The sequence below is a fragment of the Myotis daubentonii genome, chromosome 3 (assembly GCF_963259705.1).
Source record: "Myotis daubentonii chromosome 3, mMyoDau2.1, whole genome shotgun sequence".
NCBI classification, from domain to species: domain Eukaryota; kingdom Metazoa; phylum Chordata; class Mammalia; order Chiroptera; family Vespertilionidae; genus Myotis; species Myotis daubentonii.
Window position 1 is genome coordinate 215,394,533 of NC_081842.1, and position 21,574 is coordinate 215,416,106.

At 55.9% G+C, this 21,574-nt stretch overlaps 1 protein-coding gene across 1 annotated transcript in view; it reads right to left on the reverse strand.

The window, feature by feature from the left end:
- Positions 1–4,756: 4,756 nt before the first annotated feature.
- The window catches only part of CA6 (carbonic anhydrase 6), a 34,988-nt gene continuing 18,170 nt past the window's right edge, over positions 4,757–21,574 (reverse strand). The window contains exons 4-9 of the mRNA XM_059686255.1: positions 15,315–15,463; positions 14,758–14,850; positions 10,994–11,063; positions 9,639–9,796; positions 7,348–7,471; positions 4,757–4,863 (exon numbers count right to left, since the gene is read on the reverse strand). Coding sequence (XP_059542238.1) covers positions 4,757–4,863; positions 7,348–7,471; positions 9,639–9,796; positions 10,994–11,063; positions 14,758–14,850; positions 15,315–15,463 — 701 coding nt within the window. The remainder of the gene's footprint in view (positions 4,864–7,347; positions 7,472–9,638; positions 9,797–10,993; positions 11,064–14,757; positions 14,851–15,314; positions 15,464–21,574) is intronic.

Sequence of the window (21,574 nt, forward strand, 5' to 3'; positions counted from 1 at the left end):
CACCCCAGTCACAGACCTTGGGGAGTGGAGGAGCCCTAAAGACGGGTCCCCTCACCCCCGTCATTGTCCAGATGAGGCCCCTGGGCCGGGAGGTGTGGGTGGAGCATCCCTGCGGCTGATTCAGCTCCCGGTCTTCAGGACGGGCGGGCGGGGGTGTGGGGGGTGTGGGGGGTGGGGGGGGGTGGGGGGGCGGCTCATGGCAGGCCCAGGGCACAGCCAGCATGGTTTGGCTCTGATGAGCAGCCCCTCGGAGACAACACTGGCTCCAGGTGTGGGGCCAGGTGTCCCCTGTAAAACCCACTCAACAGGGACCGCTTCTAGCCCCGCCCCCAGCCGCGGCCTCAGCTTCCCAGGTTGGCTGCCTGGCCCAGTTTTCAGATGCTTCTCCCTCCTCGTCATAAGATCGTGGGTTTCGGTTGACAAGGACCTTGGTTAGCGGTCTCTCAGTCCCCGTCCCCAGAGGCTCCCTGGCTCAGTTCCCAGGACCGCCCTGCAGTTCTCAGGCCTCGGCTCGAACGCCTCCATGGACAGGTGGTTTCTCACCGGCAAAGCCCGCCCCTCCCAGCATGGATGCTGGAACCAGCCCCTGGCCTACACGCCGGGCTCTGCGCTTTGGTAAGTTGCTTCTCTGTCTCATTTCCCGTCTGAGAAACCGGAATAATGCGAGTTTCGTGTCTGCCTCACAGGATGGTTGAGGGGATGACAAGTGTCGGTGTATGTGGGGCAGACAGCCTTCCGTGTGCTCTGGCTGACTCGGTGCCCCCGTCTGCCCCCCTTCCCTTCCCCTGAAGGCATTTCTGGGCCCAGGCTGAGCCGGGGGAGTGGGGAGTGGAGCCGTGCCGCCCTGCCCCTGTGGCTGATGGAGTTGGTGTGTGGGCGCCCGGTTCCCGCACCCCTGGGGGCTCCATCTGAGCGTGTCCTGCGGTTCCGCGTGTAGCTGCTGGGGAGGAAGCCGCAGGTGCCTCTGGGAGTGGCTGGATCTCTCCCGGCCGCTCTGCTCCCCTCCTGCACCACCTTTCCCTCACTTTCCAAATGAGCCCCTCGCCGGGGGGTGGGGGGGCTCGGCCCGGCTCTTCCCTGGGGAACCCAAGCCGAGCCGCCCCGCCAAGCTCAACCACCCAGCTACGCTGCGGGCAGGTTTCCTGTCCAAGAAGACACTGCCATCTCAGCGTCTGTCCCCGAGCCTGGCCCGAGGCCGGCCCGTTGCAGGAGGGAGTCCCGCTGGTCGGGAGCGAGCTGGCCTTCCTCCCTGGGGGGCTCAGCGGGGAAGACGTGGGGCGGACTGTTCCGGGCGCTGCTGGCCGCGTGCAGCCCCCGGTGCGGGCGGCGGTGCTGGGCTCGGAGAGGAGCGGCTGGGGCAGCAGCGGGCGGCAGGGCTGCTGTAGGTTCCCTGGCCTGTGAGGGACAGAATGTGACCCCTCTGGGGGCCCGGGCTCTGTTCCTGGTTTCCTGTTTCCACCTGTGACAGCCCCTACGCCTCATTGTCGGGTCTGGGGGGCTCCAGTCTCCTCAGAGTCTTAGATGTGTCCCAGTTACGAGTCTTTAAAAATATGTATATATATTTTCCATAGTTCTCCTCCCCCTGCTCCCCTTCTTTGCTAAAATATTTTGAGGTTAATTACAGACATCATGACATTTCACCCCTAAATATCTTACTTTCCCTTCGTCCTTCAGGGAGAGAGAAACATGGAAACATCAATGATGAGAGAGAGTCATTGATCGGCTCCCTCCTTCTTACTTTGGATTTTTTCAAAATAAAGTCACGTTTTTGTGTAATGCCTTTATTTTACATACAAAAAAAATTATTAATCCCTAAATATCTCTACTATTCCTGCCATATTCACTGTCTGCCGTCGCCCCCAAAATGTTCTTGCGCTTGCTCCTTTCAGGCACCAGGCGGCGCCATTGAGCTTTCCGTTCCTTCCCCACCGCCACCGCCACCTGTGCGTCTGCCTTCTTTTAACAACAGGCGGGTGATGTGAATTTGAGCCCTGCGTCCGGGATGGGGGCTGGTGCTTGTGACGCTGCCGGCCCCCCTCCCCCGGGTTTCCTCGCTCTCTCTCCCTCTCTTTCTCTCCCTCCCCACCCCCCATCCTTCTCCCTCCCCCTCTCCTGGGGGCCCCTCGTTTCTACTCTCCCTCGGGCTGCAGGCATCCTCTCTAGGGTTCCGCTCCAGGTAGGGGCCTCGATTCTCTGCAAATATTCACTGGGCACGTGCAGTGCCATTTAATTCACACGAAGATTCAAATGACCTATGACCTTTCCCTGCAGTGTGTTCATTTTCAAGCGACGCTTGTTGAGCAGAAAGGATTTTTAACCCTCGATGGTCACGGGAATGGAGGAGAAAGAGCCCTGGGCTGAGAAACACGGACCTGGGTTGCAGACCTCGCTTCGTTATTTGGCACCGGACCTGGGTTGCAGACCTCGCTTCGTTGTTTGGCACCGGGAGCCCGAGCTCCTCCTCCTTGAGTGAGCGTGGGAGGGCCCGACTGTCCCGCGTGCGTGGGGACTCCGCGTCCTGAGGACTCACGGTGCGGAGGGGCGCAGCGAGCTGCACAGGTCACACCCCGCTCTTGCCCGTGGGAAGCGGGGCGCTGCTTCACAGGCCCCTCCCGGATGCTGGGGTTTTGTCCTTGACAAGGGGCTAGCGGCCCCTTCTGGTATTTTTTTTTTTAATATATTTTTTCTTCTTTCAGAGAGGAAGGGAGAAGGAGAGAGAAAAATGGAAACATCAATGATGAGGGAGAGCCAGTGATCGGCTGCATCCTGCACGCCCCCCACTGGGGATGGAACGTGTAACCCCGACATGTGCCCTGATCGGAATCCAACCGTGACCTCCTGGTCCACAGGCTGATGCTCAACAACTGAGCCACGTGGCCAGGCCTTCTGGTGTTTTGGATCCAGTCTCCCTGGTTGTTTCTGTGGCGTCTGATTTGGAGATTGTGTCCATCCAGCTGGGGGGGGGGGGGGGGGGGCGCAGGTCAGGCTGCTGGTGACAGGAGGGTGGACAGGAGGGCTGGGCAGCTGCCAGCCAGGTGTGAAGGTGCTTGGAATTCATAAAGCTGGACACAAGCGGGACCATAGCCAGGAACACACATGTGCTGTTAGTCCCTGGCACGCCTGTAACTTGTCATGTGACCTGTACAGGCCCTGTTATGTGCCTCAGTTTACCAATAGGAAAAAATGAGAGGGGGTGGATGGATCTCTCAAGTCCCCTGGGCCCAGCCAGTGTGTCTCAGTGGTTGAGTGTGGACCCATGAATCAGGAAGTCATGGTTCGATTCCTGGTTTAGGGCACATGCTGGGGTTGCCAGCCGGATCCCCAGTGTGGGGTGTGCAGGAGGCAGCCGATCAATGATTCTCTCTCATCATTGATGTTTCTATCTCTCGCTCCCATGCATACATACATACATACATACATACATACAATACAGTTCCCTGGGCACAGGCCCCGCCATCCTCCCAGCAGCCACTGGAGGGCAGCACCTCCTCTCCAAGTGCAGCCGTCAGCTCAGCCCTCTGGACTGTCCTTGGCAGAACCCTGGGTTCAGTTAGATTTTCACTGAAGGGCACCCCCAGGAGGCCTTTTGGGAAATTCCCGGCACTGGTGAGAGGGACACCTCCTGAGAGCACCAGGGACCAGCTGGTGGGCTGTTTCTACCGGATATCTTGTTTCTCAAACCTTTTCTCAGGACCAAGAACTTGTGGACACCAGCCTTGGACGTAGGAATTCCAGGGCCTGAGAGGGTCTTGCCAGCTCGGCTCCCAGAGGCCCAAGGGGGTGGGCAGGGCTGGTCCTCCTCCCACCTCAGGAGCCTGCTCTGGGCGGTGTAAAGGCAGATTCTTCCTGCCCTCCCTGCTGTGTGTGTCCCCCACCCCCAGCTCCCAAGAGGAAACTTCAGGAATTCAGTTAGGAAAGGTTCCCAAGGCCAATCGGGGGACATCAGATTAGCCCCAAACTGGCATCACTGAACGTCTGGTCGTTGTTTTCCTTCGATGTTTGTTTTCAGTTTTTAAACTAAATTCATCCAAATTCCTGCTTTGTGTGGTTCGTAGGAGTGAAAAGTTGAAATCAGAACTTAACAGTAAGCAGTAACACCAGTCAGCAGCAATGTTTACACTTCCCACAAAAATTATTGAAATGTCCATTGGGGGCTGGGAACTTTCATTTTTTAGCCTTCCAACATTAAAACAATGTGATTGGCTTCAAAAAAAGGTGAAATTTTGAAATGTTAGAAGATTCTAGATCTTTTTCCTTCATTCTTTCTTTTGTTTTATTTTTTATCTCTCTCTCTTTACAGAAGCAATGCTTGTTTATCAAAAAAGTATTATCTAAGCCACTTAGAAAAGGATCGTTTAAATCCTTGGTGTGGAACCTTCCAGATCTCTTTGTATATTCATACACACACATACACTCACACACACACACACATTTCCAAAGTCATTTATTGCATCTAAATGCTACAGGGACGTGGGAGCGGGTTTATCGTTTAGAAAGATCAGCGTGCACGATTCCGCGGGAGGCTAGCCAGCCCTTTCATTCCTGTTCCAGCCCATTCCCCCCGGGAGGTCTGCCTCACATCCCTCCTCAAACTTTTCTGCCATCTCGCTGCCTGAGGGGGGGGGGTGTGCGGGGGGGGGGGTCTCGGGGTTCTCATCAGAAATCAGCACGGGTGCTCCAGGGGGCGCGGTGTGGCGGACCAGGTGGCGGCCCGGGGCGGGCGTGGGCTCTTCCTGCCCCACCTCACCCTGCAAGCTCAATAGAGTATGCCTCTCTTCTTCACTTTCTTCACTTTCCTCTCGGATCTCAGCAGGTCATCGAGCTTACCGTCGATCTTGCGCAGGTAGGACTGGAGCTCAGAGCCTGTAAAAACAAGAGGGGCCCTCGTGAACCCGGAGAGCGCGGGAGAGCCAGACGCCCTTCCCCACACGGGAGCTCAGGGCAGTGTGTGCGGTGCCTCCGAAGGCCCGCGTGTCCATCCGATTGGCTTCCCGCATCTCCACTGGCTGTGAATCCAGGCGCGAGCTGCCAGTCTGCCAGGGATGACGTGTCGAAGGCGGGTCTATACTCTCGCGCCTCAGCTTCTCCTGTGGTGTCCAGTGGCCCTTCCTCGCCTTAGGGTGCGGAGTTGTTTCCCGATCCATGGCCCGCGGTCTGTGTTTGACCAGCGTCTTGCTTGGGAACGGCCCTTGGCTCTCAGGTCCTTCCTCACTGAGGGCTGGTCATGCTATGGAACTGTGAGATGCAGAACTAGGGGATAGCGCGTGGGCCGCCCAACCGGCGTGACCGGGGACAATCACGCCTACACAGAAGGGCCCGCTGCCACCCCCTGCTCCCTCATCAGCAAAGGCGGGCCACCGCCGGGTCCGTCCAGGGCAGGTGTGGGAGGAGCCCTCTTACTGTCTCCCGGGAGTCACGGGAACCATCCCAGGCAACGAGACTCAGAAGGGCCACAGTGGACCTCCAGGCAAACAGCGACGGGGAGTGCTGGGCCTAAGAGGTCCCGGTATCGGGGACACCTGAGCCCCTCGTGAGGGTACATTGGAGTGACATCCCTGCCCCTGCCAAGTAGACAGAGCATTTGCGATGTGGCCTACGGTGAACTGTACAGTCTGTCCCTGTGGCAGGAATAGTGTGGCCCTGGCCAGGTGGCCTAGCTGGTTGGAGCATCATCCCGTGCATCAAACGGTTGCAGGTTCAATTCCCGGTCCGGGCACATCCCTAGGTTGCAGGTTTGAGCCCTGGTCAGGGTGCATATAGGAGGCAACCAATTGATGTTTCTCTCTCCACCTTCCTCTCCCTCTAAAATCAATAAAAACATATACTCAGGTGAAGATGGGAAAAAAAAATAGTGTTAATTTTGATTTGGGGAACCTGGCAAAATTAGAACAAGGAGACAGATTGAATCTGAGCTCCCTGTGGCTGGCCCACGAGCAACTGGACCTGTTTAGGAAGACGCCAGCATTTTGAAAAAGGAAGCGTTACTGCTAATACCGCCTAGAGCAGCGGTCGCCAACCGGTGGTCCGTGAGGTCTGAAAGGTTGGCGACCACTGGTCTGTAGTATAATATGGGGAAACTAGAGGCTGGGTGCATGAAAATTCGTGCACTGGAGCCGGGGTCCTCCAGCCCGGCCTGCCCCCTCTCACAGTCCGGGAGCCCTCAGGGGCGGGCGGCGACCCAGTGATCAGGGGAAGGCGACGCCCCCATCACACCTCTGCTGCTGCCAGTGCAGTATAATATGGGGAAATTATCATTACAGCTGGCATCGTTATTTTTTCTCTTAGTATCATATTGGAGGAGCAAACTGATGCAAGGGAAATCAGTAAATGAACCAAGAAGGAAAGATGGGGAGAAAAGCATATTTTGAGGGACGGGCGGGCGGGGGGGGGCGCTAGGTACGGAGACTTAAAAATCTTAAAAGAGACAGGTAAAGATGGGGTGATATTGATTGGAAACCAATTCCATTGTGTTAGAGCAGGGGTCCTCAAACTATGGCCCGCGGGCCACATGCAAATACAAATATTGTATTTGTTTCCGTTTTGTTTTTTTACTTCAAAATAAGATATGTGCAGTGTGCATAGGAATTTGTTCATAGTTTTTTTTTTTTTAAACTATAGTCCGGCCCTCCAACGGTCTGAGGGACAGTGAACTGGCCCCCTGTTTAAAAAGTTTGAGGACCCCTGTATTAGAGGATGTAAAGGTGTCAGGAATGGTAGATAGAAATAGACTGTAGAGACAGAGCAGACGAACATAAAGATGGGAGAACTGCAGAGTATTTATATTCTTACAACCACAGAACCAAAGTCGGAGCCTGACCCAGTGGGTTAGCGATTCCAGGGGAGTCGGACGGCCTCCACCTACACCCAGCACCCCGGTGTCAGGGCTTGATCCCCAAGAAAATGTGGCTAACAGTGTGGCCCACCCTACCTTGAGGGGAGTGTATAGGAGGAGCTGAGATGGCTTGGGTTACAGACTAAGATAACAGTGTGTGGGGAATGACTTAGGATGGGTTACACAAGGTTAACTTGGACCTACACTCTTACGGGAGTGTCTGCATATTGCGGACATCTTGCTTCTCCTACTGTCTGTGGCCAGGGCCAGGCAGGGAGTAAAGCATACAGCCGCCCATCCTCATCTCCTCCTCGGTTCTATTCACCGGCACCGCTGCCTGGACTAGGAAAATGAGTCGCCCGCTTTGCCACGCCCGGTTCAAGTGGGCCCATCTGAGCCTCCTGCTGCTTAGCTGACTCTCCTCCCCGCTCGGTTGCCAGAAGAGAGGGGCCCACCAGAGACGGGGGGAAATAGCGGTCCACAGATCGCAAAGAATAACGGAGAGTTGATCTTACGATAATTAGAGTGCTCCTCGAAGTTGGCTTCCACCACTCTGCCGTTCAGGGGCTGGGCCGTGCGGTACACATTGTGGATGGTCTCGTCCTGGTGACCCAGTAAGGAATTCTCTAGCTTCCTAATCTGTAGGCAACAGGAAGTGACTTAGGGAGAGGGAGAGACACGTGGTGATTTGAAAGAGTTTCGTTAGAAATGGAACTCAGTCTCAGACTTGTGTGGCTCTGATAAAGCAGGTGTGAGGTCTCAAGCCCAGAGGAAGTTCTGGGTGCTACCTGGCAGGCACAGGACATGCAACCATTTATTCTTCCAAAAATCTCTCTTAATCACTTTCTGCGGGTATTTGTTCAACAGTAGAAAGGGGAGAAGGACGTAAACAGAGACATGCCAAGCAGCAAGCTCGATGTTTATTTTCCTGAAAATATCTGTGTCTCATCTACATCCTTGAAAGGCATTTTTGCTGCGTGTATAACTCTAGATCAGCTGTTTATTTCTCTTGGTGCTTTGAAAAGATGATTTCACTGCTTTCTGACGCTCGCTGCTGCTGCGTGGAATCAACTGTCAGTGTAATCCTGCTCTTTTAACTTTCCCTCTCTGGCTGATGTTTAAATTGTTTTCTTTATCTTTGATTTTTTGTGTGATTTCACTCTGATATGTTTAGTGTGTGTGTGTGTGTGTGTGTGTGTGTGTGTGTGTGTGTGTGTGTGTTTGTTTTAAAATTGACATTGAGCCCTAGCTGGTTTGGCTCAGTGGATAGAGTGTCGGCCTGCAGACTGAAGGGTCCCAGGTTTGATTCCGGTCAAAGGCACATGCCCAGGTTGCGGGCTTAATCCCCAGTGGGGAGTGTGTAGGAGACAGCCAATCAATGATTCTCTCTCAATATTTCTCTCTCTCTCTCTCCGTCTTCTCTGAAATCAATAAAAATATATTTTTAAAAAAATTTTTTTTAATAAAATTTACATTGACTCATTGGGCTTACTGAATATATGACTTTGTGTCTTTCAACTCTTCTGAAAATTTGTCAGCCAATATTCCTCAAATTGTACCTCTTCTCTCTGCTACCTCCCTTCTCCTAGAGTTTCAACTTGATATTTGTTAGATTTTTCCCACTATATTCTCTGTCTCTCTACTTCTTTTTCACCCCTTTTCCTCTTTGTGTTTCATTTTAGATAATTTTCTCAGCTCTGTCTATTAAATGCATTCACTCTGTTTTTACTATCTTTTCAATTCTAGAAATTCTATTTTCAAGTCTCTGTGGTCATTTTTATACTTTTTGTTCTTTTGTCATATTTAAAACTCATATTAAACATGCTTATACCTATTATGCAGTCTTACATATACAAACATTCTTATTTTACGTTAACTGATAATTTTGCTACCTGAAACTTGTGTAGGTCTATTTCTGTTAACGCTCACTCATAGTGTCTTTTTCCTCGTGTATTTTGTGATTTTGTTTCTAATTAAGCTCATTTCTGGTAACTTTGTGGAAATTCTTCAATATATGGATTTAAGGTGCACTTTTCCAGGGATAATTATAGGGTGTCCCAACATTCACGCAAGATTTGCAATTCAATTCAATTGCAAATCTTGCGTGAATGTTGGGACACCCTATATTAGGTATCTGGGGCGCTTCCAACTTCTGGTTGGCAACATTTTTGTGTACGGGTATAGGTATGGGTCTCCTTGAATATGGGTCTCTCCACCTTTCCTGGAGTAGGGAAATGAAGAGCTTAAGAAAAAGAAATACTTTTTCCTGAGGAAGAATATCACCCGAAAGGAAGTGTCCGCTGGGCTTGGCACCCTCGGTCCCCCTGCCCTTCCTTTAGCTCGGCACGTCTCTCTGCGCCTGTGCCCTGCTGGAGGACAGATGGCGCTCCGGCGCTTCTCAGAGGGCTCCGGGGATTTTCGGTGGCAAAGACCTACATGTGACGCCGTCCGTCACAGAGCCGTTGGTGAGGTCAGAACGCAAGCCCCTGAGGACGGCATTTTGTACTTCAGGGGCCGACAGCAGCGCCTCTGAGAGTAGCGCCCAGTGAGAATTTGCCTTCGCTGTGCAGCTCCCTCCTCTGGCCGGGGTCAGGCCTGTCCCTTTGCTGCAGGGGCTATGGGTCCTTGGGTTCTGTGATGCCTGTTTGGCCGCCTCTGCCACAGCACCGGTAAGATCACGCCAGCAGCCCTGTCCATGGCAACACCACCGGGGCCCGGGAGGTGGCCCTGTGTGGGGTTTGGGGGAGCACCTTTGTTAGCCAGGCAGTCCAAAGGGGAGCCCTGGGCGAAGGGCCCCACGCGGTACCTGAGCCCTGGAGAGCTGCACGAAGTCGGCCAGCAGGAACCAGCGCACGTTCTCCGTGCAGGGAGGGGTGGTGAGGGAGCCCGCGTAGGTGTAGTAGAAGCGGAGGTTTGCGGGCAGCATGTCCTGGAGGTCCAGGCTGCGCAGAACGGTGTTTTGTCCTGACAGAGGGGACCACAGATGAAGAACGTTAGGGCCTGCTGCGGCCCCTCGAGGGGACGCTCGGCTCAGAGCTCACCACCTGCAAACTCCGGACCCACTCGGAGCGGCACCGGCTGACTCCAGGGACACATCTCCCCAGCGTCCTGCTTCCCGGAAGGATGAGGAGCAAAGACCTGGGGGAGACCCCTCAGCTACCTCCTCCTGGCTAGTTCTCCGTCCCGAAGGCGCCGCCTCCTCTGTAACAAGGGAATGGTCAGCAGGGTGCTGTGGGGGGAGGGGCAGTGTTTGTACAGTGCTGGCATGGACCAGCATACAGACATGCGTGTAACCCATCATCAGCATCGCCGTGTGGGCTGAGACCAGGGCAGAGGATTTCGGGAGAGAAGAGGAAGCGTGAGGTGATCCTTTCGGAGAGGGGGACAGCCAAGGCCCGGAGGAGTCTCCTAAGATTTCTATGGGGCCACCTCAGGCCTGTTCACATTTGTAGCTACGAATAACAATAATCCCCGTGCGATGTCTGTTTCCGCCCAGCCACATGCGGCCGTGGCTGCCCTGGAATCTGCGAGGTACAGAGAGAGGAAAGGCACGAGGCTGACTCATGGTGAGAGCCAGGAGGCCGGGGGGGAGGGGCGAGAACAGAAGTGGCCAAAGTGAGATGCACAAAGCCAAGCCCTCAAAGCGGACGTGGGTATTGATTGCTCAAGGTCCAGGGTTGGCCCTGGGAGTAGGCGACCCCTCTGACCTGAACTGGCCTCGCGGAGGCAGAGGGCGGGAAGTCCAGCCCCCAGTCTGCGTGTCCTGCACGATGATGAGGGGCTGCCGTCTAGAGATTGGTCTCAGCTTGCCACCGAGGGGGACCCCTCTCTCTAGGGACCAGGATCGATCACCTCCCAGCTGGGGCCGGGGAGTGGGGGGGGGGGGAGCACTCAAGTGAAGATAGCGCTGGCCATCCAGGGGTACTGGTTGTGGGAGGGACAGGTAGGTTATGGACAGGCTCTCAGCGGGTTCGAGGCCTGAGCCAACAGCAGGAATGGCCGGAAAAGGAGACCTCGCCCAGGGAGGGTGCTCACCCTTCACGGGGCTCATCTGCCACCCTCCCCACCAGCGCCACCCTTCCCTGCCCGCGCCCCCTGCCCCCCCCACACACACACTCCTTCCTCCCCCTCCTCCCTCCTGCCGCTTTTGGCCTCCCTTACCTAAATACCTGACATCTTCCAAGTGAGAAATGAAGTTGCTGTAATACGAGTTTTCCGCATAGTCCTTGACCTGCAGGGCAAACAGAGCAGGGACCTCAGTGGGGAGAGACTGGCCCTGTCCCCTCTGGCCCACCTGCCGGTCCCCTGGCTGGTTGGGCAGAGCCGTGAGGGCTGAGAGGGGGCACCTTCTGGCATCCCAGTCTCTTCCAGGCAGACAAGCTCTGAAGCATTTTGGCAGCTTCATGGGAAGGGCCAGAAGTCACTGTGGGAATATCCCAGGGACCCCGCCAGCCCTGGCTGCTCCGTCCTGCCCCCTGCTGGGGCCTCTTCCATTTTTGAATGAATGTTGACTTTCTTAAAGTCAGAAAAGTTGCTTTGGGTGAAAAAGGCCTATTTTCAATAGTTCTTTCCAGTCAATGGGGTTGAGCCACTTCTTCTTGCACCGCATGTAAATCCAGGTTTCTGGGATTTATAACTGCCTCTTGCTGTTTGCTTTCCAAATGTGCCGTGTCTTTTTCTGTCCCTCTGTTCCACCTTCTGTGTTCAACAAATACCTCCAGTGCACCATGGAACCACGTTTAGTTATTTTCTTAGTGGTTGCTGTAGCGATTACAATATACAACTTAACTTAGGTTGATACTAACTTCCAGTAAAATAATAGCAACTTTCGTCCTAGCTGGTTTGGCTCAGTAGATAGAGCATCAGCTTGCGGACTGAAGGGTCCTGGGTTTGATTCCCGTCAAGGGCACATGCCTGGATTGAGGCTTCAATCCCCAGTACGGGGTGTGCAGGAGGCAGCTGATCAATGATTCTTTCTCATCATTGATGTTTCTATCTCTCTCTCTCTCTCCCTTCCTCTCTGAAATCAATAAAAATATATTTTTAAAAATTATAATAATAAATAAAATATAGCAACTTTCCTCCAGTGTAGCTCCATTTCTTCCCCATCTTTTGTCATCTATAATTACACCTACATATATTATAAACCCAACAATACAGTAGCATTATTATTGCTTTAAGCTATTGGGGGGGGGGGTGAGACCAAAAAAAAGTAGTTTCTGTAGATGCTCTTTTGTCTGTACGCACTGATCTACCATTTCTGGCCTCTGCATTGCTTTCTGTGGATCTGAGTTACTGTCTGATGTCATTTTCTTTCGGCCCAATGATTTCCTTTCATACTTATAAGAACGTCTGCTAGCAATTATCTCGGTTTTTGTTTATCTGGGAATGTCTTTATTTCACCTCATTTTTGAAGAGTGGTTTAGGATATGGCTTCCTGGTTGACTGTCATTCCACTGCCTTCTGATGACTTGTTTCTAATGAGATGTCAGCCGTTAATTGTACTGCCAGTCTGCATATATAACAAATTCTTTTTCTCTTGTTGCTTTCAGCAGTTTGACTTTGATGTGTCTGGCTGTTTATCCGATGTGGGGTTTGTTGAGTTTCTTGGGCTGGTAAATTAATGTTTTTCATCAAATTTGGAGAAATTTTGGCCATTGTTTCTTCAACTTTTTTTCTGCCACTTTCTCTGTCTCCTTCCCTTCTGGGACTCCCATTATATGTATGTTGGGGCATGTGGTCTTGTCCCCATGAATTTGTCTTTCTTCAATCTTTTCTCTTTGGTCTTCAAGATGAATAATTTATTTGTTCTGTCTTCAAATGCACGAATTCTTTTGCTGCCTCATCTGCTTTGAGCTCTTGTGAACTTTTTCATTTTGTTCATTATACTTTTCAGCTCTAGACTTTGCATTTGGGGCATTTTTTACTGTTTCTGTTTATCTATTGAGACTTCCCTTTTGGGATCATTGCCATATTTTCCTTTAATTATTTGAGCTTCGTTTTTAAAAAACCCTTTGAACATATTTATGATAGTTGTTCTAAAGTACTGACTGTTAAATCACTCTCCGTCCACTCAGCATTCGTTCTATTGACTGCTTTCTCTTCTCTAAAATATGGATCACACTTTCCAATTTCTTTGCATGCCCAGCTTTTTGGGTTGAAAACTGGACATTTTAGATAATGCATAAGAGCAAATATGAATTCTGATTTTTAAAAATTGTGCTGAGGGTGTGTTTTTCGTTTGTTTGTATGTCTGTTTAATAAGTTGCCTTGGCTTTATTGCATGATACGTCTCCCCAGCAGTATGTAGCAGTGGATGTCTTTACTCTGTTTTTTTGGTGTTTCGTTTTGTGTGGTTTCCCTTTTTTCCTAAAAAAACAGGAAGGTATTCTCTCCCAGTTCTGGAGGCCAGACATCAGAAATCGCGGGGCCCCGATGGCCACGCTCCCTCTGAAAGCTGCAGGGGAGACGCCTCTTGGCCTCTTCCAGCTCCTGGGCGTTATAAGCAACCCTTGGTGTCCCTCGGCTAACAGCTGCCTCACTCCAGTCTGCTCTCCCGTCGTCACATGGCCCTCTTCCCTCCGCATCCGCGTGTGTCTGTCTCTGTTCAGTTCTTAAATATTGGTTTTATTTTTTAGCCTGAATTCCTAGGGGCCGCTGAGGGTCAGTGGAGCTGTGGTCAGTCAAGGCTCTGAGCAGAGGTCATGCTAAATGCCCTGAGCCCTTAGACCTCACCCGCTGCTGGTGGAGCGGGGTGAGGGTCGAGAAGCACGAAGCCCAGCCAGTTCTCACGCTGGCCCCAGCATTTGCCCCCACCTCTTGGGAAGCTTACAGTCCCTCTGTGACTCTCATTCCCAGGACGTCTTCCACCAATTTCTGATCGCTCTGCCCTTGCCACTCACCCCAACTGGGACTGCTCCGCAGGCTGTCAGAGCTGCGAGTTTTCTCTGTTTTCTGTCTTTTCTTTCAAATTTGCTCCTTATACTGACAGCCACCACCTCCCTCCCCCCCCCCCCACAACCATGAGTTTTCAGCTTATATCCCAAATCCAGTCAGCCCCCTGCCCCAGGCAGTGCAGCTGCTGGCGTTCCTGTCCAGCCCCCTGGGAAGCCACCTTGCTGACCGAGTTAGCGGTGGGGATGGGAAGTCCACCGCTACCACTGCTCTTGCTCAAAATTCTAGCTCAGCCAGTGTGGCCCAGTGTTTGAGCTTCGAACTATGAACCAGGAGGTCACGGTTCGATCCCCAGTCGGGGCACATGCCCGGTTGTGGGCTGGATCCCTGGTGTGGGCGTGCGGGAGGCAGCCGATCTATGGTTCTCTCTCATCACTGATGGCTTCTATCTTTCTCTCCCTCTCCCTTCCTCTCTGGAAAAAAAAAAAAAAAAAAATATATATATATATATATATATATATATATATATATGCACACATATATAAAGATTCTAGCTACTTTTCACAAGTAAATGCCTCCGTGTGTTGTCTGCCTTTGGTCTGTTTCCAGAGCACTGATATGGTTGCTTGTGACCATTTTATCCAACTTAATACTTGTTTGGGGGGGGGGGACCGGATTCAGCGCTACTCCTTGCCACGGAGCCCAAAGTCCCACACCCCCCGCCCCCCGACTTCCTTAGACACTCAGAGGTGTTGCCTGCACCTGGCGGCCACCGGCCTCCCCTTACCCTCCACCCGGCTGAGGTTCAGTCAGCCCCCCGTGATCCCAGCTCTCTGAAGTCACCTTGTCCAAGGTCCCCGGGTTTGATGACACAGAAGGAACAGGCGCTGGGAAAGGGTAAGCCTTCCCCGAGTCAGCAAGTAGGGCTGGGAGCTCAGGAACGGGGAGCAGGGACAGGAAGGAGACCCCTGTCCACACTGAACACCCGTGTGGACGCTGATCTGCGCCCGCCCACGCGGGGTTGCGCCTACCTCGATGAGGGCCGCCAGCACGGCCAGGCCGTCGGGAGCATCCTTGGCTACGTCGTAGCTTTCATACTTGGAATTGTAGTGAACGACGTGAATCTGGGGGGGCAAGACAAGGTGGGTCAGGGGCCGTTCAGGCAGGCTCCGAAGGCTTCAGGTTTGCAGGAAGGAGGAAAGCAAAGAGGCTCCACCGAGGCCTCAGACTGTCCCCCACAAACAACGCCGCCCTCCGCCGCCCTCCGTCCGTCTAGGCCACAAGATCTGTCAAGTCCAGAAAGTTCAGCCTGGCCGGTTCTGCTCAGCGGTTAGAACATTGGCCCAAGGACGGCAGGGTCTCGGGTTCGATTCCAGTCGAGAGCACAAACCTGGGTTGCAGGCTTGATCCCTGGCCCTGGTTGGGGCCTCTGCAGGAGGCAACCAATCGATGCGTCTCTCTCACGCCGATGTTTCTCTCTCTCTCACCCTCCCTTTCACTCTGAAATCAATAAAAATATATTAAAAGGAGAAAAGAAGGGTGACTGTGGGGTTTGAGGGAGGCGGACCTGGCGGGACGCTCACGGTACCTCAGCCGCATATCTGAGCCCGTCGACGGTGTGCTCGGAGCCGCTGATCTCTAAGGCCGCGCCGCCCCAGTGGAAGTGCATCTGCACGGCGATGTACTCCGTGCCCTCGGCCGTGGTCATGCGCATGGTGGGGGGCAGGCTGATCTGCACTGGAAGAGAAAACGGGGGACGGGGTGGGGGGCAGCCAGGGGTGCAGGCGGCCGATGGGCCAGGCCTCGCGTGCCGCGAGCAGGGTCACCTGAAGGGCGTGGAGCGTGCTGAAAACACAGCCATTCTACAGAGTAGCCAGATCATCGTGGAAGCTGAACTGTACGACTCATTCAAAATACATGAGAGAAATCTGAGTCACGTGTGCGAGCTGTGCGTGCATTCTGGCTGACAAGCTGAGGGGACCCCAGAGGAACGGGCTGCTGGCCGCCGGACGTTCTGCAAACGCAGAGCATGGATGTTCCATGGTCTGGTCCAGACTTCCGACGGGTGGCCGCCCACACCCCGCTCTTCCTGCCGACCTCCACCCCTTTCTCGGAGGGAAGGGAACGCAGGGCTTCTCCTAAGCCTCTGAGAAACCCTGGGCCTCCCGTGGGCACTGTGAGCGAATCAGACTCCAGAGAGAAAAGGAGGAAATCAGACAGGGGCACAGATCAGGGAGCAAAACCAGCGGGGCTGTGGCTTCGGCAGCATGGCCACCGCACCTGGGTCTGCCCCGTCACCTGGGTCTGCCTCTGTCACCTGGGTCTGCCCCTGTCACCTGGGTCTGCCTCTATCACCTGGGTTTGCCCCTGTCACCTGGGTCTGCCCCTGTCACCTGGGTCTGCCCCTGTCACCTGGGTCTGCCTCTATCACCTGGGTTTGCCCCTGTCACCTGGGTCTGCCTCTGTCACCTGGGTCTGCCCCTGTCACCTGGGTCTGCCCCTGTCACCTGGGTCTGCCTCTGTCACCTGGGTCTGCCCCTGTCACCTGGGTCTGCCTCTATCACCTGGGTTTGCCCCTGTCACCTGGGTCTGCCCCTGTCACCTGGGTCTGCCCCTGTCACCTGGGTCTGCCTCTGTCACCTGGGTCTGCCCCTGTCACCTGGGTCTGCCTCTGTCACCTGGGTCTGCCTCTGTCACCTGGGTTTGCCTCTGTCACCTGGGTCTGCCCCTGTCACCTGGGTCTGCCCCTGTCACCTGGGTCTGCCTCTGTCACCTGGGTTTGCCCCGTCACCTGGGTCTGCCTCTGTCACCTGGGTCTGCCCCTGTCACCTGGGTTTGCCCCTGTCACCTGGGTCTGCCTCTGTCACCTGGGTCTGCCCCTGTCACCTGGGTCTGCCTCTGTCACCTGGGTCTGCCCCTGTCACCTGGGTCTGCCTCTGTCACCTGGGTTTGCCCCTGTCACCTGGGTCTGCCTCTGTCACCTGGGTTTGCCCCTGTCACCTGGGTCTGCCTCTGTCACCTGGGTTTGCCTCTATCACCTGGGTTTGCCCCTGTCACCTGGGTCTGCCCCTGTCACCTGGGTCTGCCCCTGTCACCTGGGTCTGCCTCTGTCACCTGGGTCTGCCCCTGTCACCTGGGTCTGCCTCTATCACCTGGGTTTGCCCCTGTCACCTGGGTCTGCCCCTGTCACCTGGGTCTGCCCCTGTCACCTGGGTCTGCCTCTGTCACCTGGGTCTGCCCCTGTCACCTGGGTCTGCCTCTGTCACCTGGGTCTGCCTCTGTCACCTGGGTTTGCCTCTGTCACCTGGGTCTGCCCCTGTCACCTGGGTCTGCCCCTGTCACCTGGGTCTGCCCCTGTCACCTGGGTCTGCCTCTGTCACCTGGGTTTGCCCCGTCACCTGGGTCTGCCTCTGTCACCTGGGTCTGCCCCTGTCACCTGGGTTTGCCCCTGTCACCTGGGTCTGCCTCTGTCACCTGGGTCTGCCCCTGTCACCTGGGTCTGCCTCTGTCACCTGGGTCTGCCCCTGTCACCTGGGTCTGCCTCTGTCACCTGGGTTTGCCCCTGTCACCTGGGTCTGCCTCTGTCACCTGGGTTTGCCCCTGTCACCTGGGTCTGCCTCTGTCACCTGGGTTTGCCTCTATCACCTGGGTTTGCCCCGTCACCTGGGTCTGCCCCTGTCACCTGGGTCTGCCCCTGTCACCTGGGTCTGCCTCTGTCACCTGGGTCTGCCTCTGTCACCTGGGTCTGCCCCTGTCACCTGGGTCTGCCTCTATCACCTGGGTTTGCCCCTGTCACCTGGGTTTGCCCCTGTCACCTGGGTCTGCCTCTGTCACCTGGGTCTGCCCCTGTCACCTGGGTCTGCCTCTGTCACCTGGGTTTGCCCCCGTCACCTGGGTCTGCCTCTGTCACCTGGGTCTGCCTCTGTCACCTGGGTCTGCCTCTGTCACCTGGGTTTGCCCCTGTCACCTGGGTCTGCCTCTGTCACCTGGGTCTGCCTCTGTCACCTGGGTTTGCCCCGTCACCTGGGTCTGCCTCTGTCACCTGGGTCTGCCTCTGTCACCTGGGTCTGCCTCTGTCACCTGGGTTTGCCCCTGTCACCTGGGTCTGCCCCTGTCACCTGGGTTTGCCCCTGTCACCTGGGTCTGCCTCTATCACCTGGGTCTGCCTCTGTCACCTGGGTTTGCCCCTGTCACCTGGGTCTGCCTCTGTCACCTGGGTTTGCCCCTGTCACCTGGGTTTGCCCCTGTCACCTGGGTCTGCCTCTGTCACCTGGGTCTGCCTCTGTCACCTGGGTCTGCCTCTGTCACCTGGGTTTGCCCCTGTCACCTGGGTCTGCCCCTGTCACCTGGGTCTGCCTCTGTCACCTGGGTTTGCCCCTGTCACCTGGGTCTGCCTCTGTCACCTGGGTTTGCCTCTGTCACCTGGGTTTGCCCCTGTCACCTGGGTCTGCCTCTGTCACCTGGGTCTGCCTCTGTCACCTGGGTCTGCCTCTGTCACCTGGGTTTGCCCCTGTCACCTGGGTCTGCCTCTGTCACCTGGGTTTGCCCCTGTCACCTGGGTCTGCCTCTGTCACCTGGGTTTGCCCCTGTCACCTGGGTTTGCCCCTGTCACCTGGGTCTGCCCCTGTCACCTGGGTCTGCCTCTATCACCTGGGTCTGCCTCTGTCACCTGGGTCTGCCCCTGTCACCTGGGTCTGCCTCTGTCACCTGGGTCTGCCTCTGTCACCTGGGTCTGCCTCTATCACCTGGGTCTGCCTCTGTCACCTGGGTTTGCCCCTGTCACCTGGGTCTGCCTCTGTCACCTGGGTTTGCCTCTGTCACCTGGGTTTGCCCCTGTCACCTGGGTCTGCCTCTGTCACCTGGGTCTGCCTCTGTCACCTGGGTCTGCCTCTGTCACCTGGGTTTGCCCCTGTCACCTGGGTCTGCCTCTGTCACCTGGGTTTGCCCCTGTCACCTGGGTTTGCCTCTGTCACCTGGGTTTGCCCCTGTCACCTGGGTTTGCCCCTGTCACCTGGGTTTGCCTCTGTCACCTGGGTCTGCCTCTGTCACCTGGGTTTGCCTCTGTCACCTGGGTCTGCCTCTGTCACCTGGGTCTGCCTCTGTCACCTGGGTCTGCCTCTGTCACCTGGGTTTGCCCCTGTCACCTGGGTCTGCCTCTGTCACCTGGGTTTGCCCCTGTCACCTGGGTTTGCCTCTGTCACCTGGGTTTGCCCCTGTCACCTGGGTTTGCCCCTGTCACCTGGGTTTGCCTCTGTCACCTGGGTCTGCCTCTGTCACCTGGGTTTGCCTCTGTCACCTGGGTTTGCCCCTGTCACCTGGGTTTGCCTCTGTCACCTGGGTCTGCCTCTGTCACCTGGGTTTGCCTCTGTCACCTGGGTTTGCCCCTGTCACCTGGGTCTGCCTCTGTCACCTGGGTCTGCCTCTGTCACCTGGGTCTGCCTCTGTCACCTGGGTTTGCCCCTGTCACCTGGGTCTGCCTCTGTCACCTGGGTTTGCCTCTGTCACCTGGGTTTGCCCCTGTCACCTGGGTCTGCCTCTGTCACCTGGGTCTGCCTCTGTCACCTGGGTCTGCCTCTGTCACCTGGGTCTGCCCCTGTCACCTGGGTCTGCCTCTGTCACCTGGGTTTGCCCCTGTCACCTGGGTCTGCCTCTGTCACCTGGGTTTGCCCCTGTCACCTGGGTTTGCCCCTGTCACCTGGGTCTGCCCCTGTCACCTGGGTCTGCCTCTATCACCTGGGTCTGCCTCTGTCACCTGGGTCTGCCCCTGTCACCTGGGTCTGCCTCTGTCACCTGGGTCTGCCTCTGTCACCTGGGTCTGCCTCTATCACCTGGGTCTGCCTCTGTCACCTGGGTTTGCCCCTGTCACCTGGGTCTGCCTCTGTCACCTGGGTTTGCCTCTGTCACCTGGGTTTGCCCCTGTCACCTGGGTCTGCCTCTGTCACCTGGGTCTGCCTCTGTCACCTGGGTCTGCCTCTGTCACCTGGGTTTGCCCCTGTCACCTGGGTCTGCCTCTGTCACCTGGGTTTGCCTCTGTCACCTGGGTTTGCCCCTGTCACCTGGGTCTGCCTCTGTCACCTGGGTCTGCCTCTGTCACCTGGGTCTGCCTCTGTCACCTGGGTTTGCCCCTGTCACCTGGGTCTGCCTCTGTCACCTGGGTTTGCCCCTGTCACCTGGGTCTGCCTCTGTCACCTGGGTTTGCCCCTGTCACCTGGGTTTGCCCCTGTCACCTGGGTCTGCCCCTGTCACCTGGGTCTGCCTCTATCACCTGGGTCTGCCTCTGTCACCTGGGTCTGCCCCTGTCACCTGGGTCTGCCTCTGTCACCTGGGTCTGCCTCTGTCACCTGGGTCTGCCTCTATCACCTGGGTCTGCCTCTGTCACCTGGGTTTGCCCCTGTCACCTGGGTCTGCCTCTGTCACCTGGGTTTGCCTCTGTCACCTGGGTTTGCCCCTGTCACCTGGGTCTGCCTCTGTCACCTGGGTCTGCCTCTGTCACCTGGGTCTGCCTCTGTCACCTGGGTTTGCCCCTGTCACCTGGGTCTGCCTCTGTCACCTGGGTTTGCCCCTGTCACCTGGGTTTGCCTCTGTCACCTGGGTTTGCCCCTGTCACCTGGGTTTGCCCCTGTCACCTGGGTTTGCCTCTGTCACCTGGGTCTGCCTCTGTCACCTGGGTTTGCCTCTGTCACCTGGGTTTGCCCCTGTCACCTGGGTTTGCCTCTGTCACCTGGGTCTGCCTCTGTCACCTGGGTTTGCCTCTGTCACCTGGGTTTGCCCCTGTCACCTGGGTTTGCCACCGCACCTGGGTTTGCCTCTGTCACCTGGGTTTGCCTCTGTCACCTGGGTTTGCCTCTGTCACCTGGGTCTGCCTCTGTCACCTGGGTTTGCCCCTGTCACCTGGGTTTGCCCCTGTCACCTGGGTTTGCCACCGCACCTGGGTTTGCCTCTGTCACCTGGGTTTGCCTCTGTCACCTGGGTCTGCCTCTGTCACCTGGGTCTGCCTCTGTCACCTGGGTTTGCCTCTGTCACCTGGGTTTGCCCCTGTCACCTGGGTCTGCCTCTGTCACCTGGGTTTGCCCCTGTCACCTGGGTCTGCCTCTGTCACCTGGGTTTGCCCCTGTCACCTGGGTCTGCCCCTGTCACCTGGGTCTGCCTCTGTCACCTGGGTCTGCCTCTGTCACCTGGGTCTGCCCCTGTCACCTGGGTCTGCCCCTGTCACCTGGGTCTGCCTCTGTCACCTGGGTCTGCCCCTGTCACCTGGGTCTGCCTCTGTCACCTGGGTTTGCCCCTGTCACCTGGGTTTGCCCCTATCACCTGGGTTTGCCTCTGTCACCTGGGTCTGCCCCTGTCACCTGGGTCTGCCTCTGTCACCTGGGTTTGCCCCTGTCACCTGGGTTTGCCCCTGTCACCTGGGTTTGCCCCTATCACCTGGGTTTGCCCCTGTCACCTGGGTTTGCCCCTGTCACCTGGGTCTGCCTCTGTCACCTGGGTTTGCCCCTGTCACCTGGGTTTGCCTCTGTCACCTGGGTTTGCCCCTGTCACCTGGGTTTGCCCCTGTCACCTGGGTTTGCCCCTGTCACCTGGGTCTGCCTCTGTCACCTGGGTTTGCCCCTGTCACCTGGGTCTGCCTCTGTCACCTGGGTTTGCCCCTATCACCTGGGTTTGCCCCTGTCACCTGGGTTTGCCCCTGTCACCTGGGTCTGCCTCTGTCACCTGGGTTTGCCCCTGTCACCTGGGTTTGCCTCTGTCACCTGGGTTTGCCCCTGTCACCTGGGTTTGCCCCTGTCACCTGGGTTTGCCCCTGTCACCTGGGTCTGCCTCTGTCACCTGGGTCTGCCCCTGTCACCTGGGTTT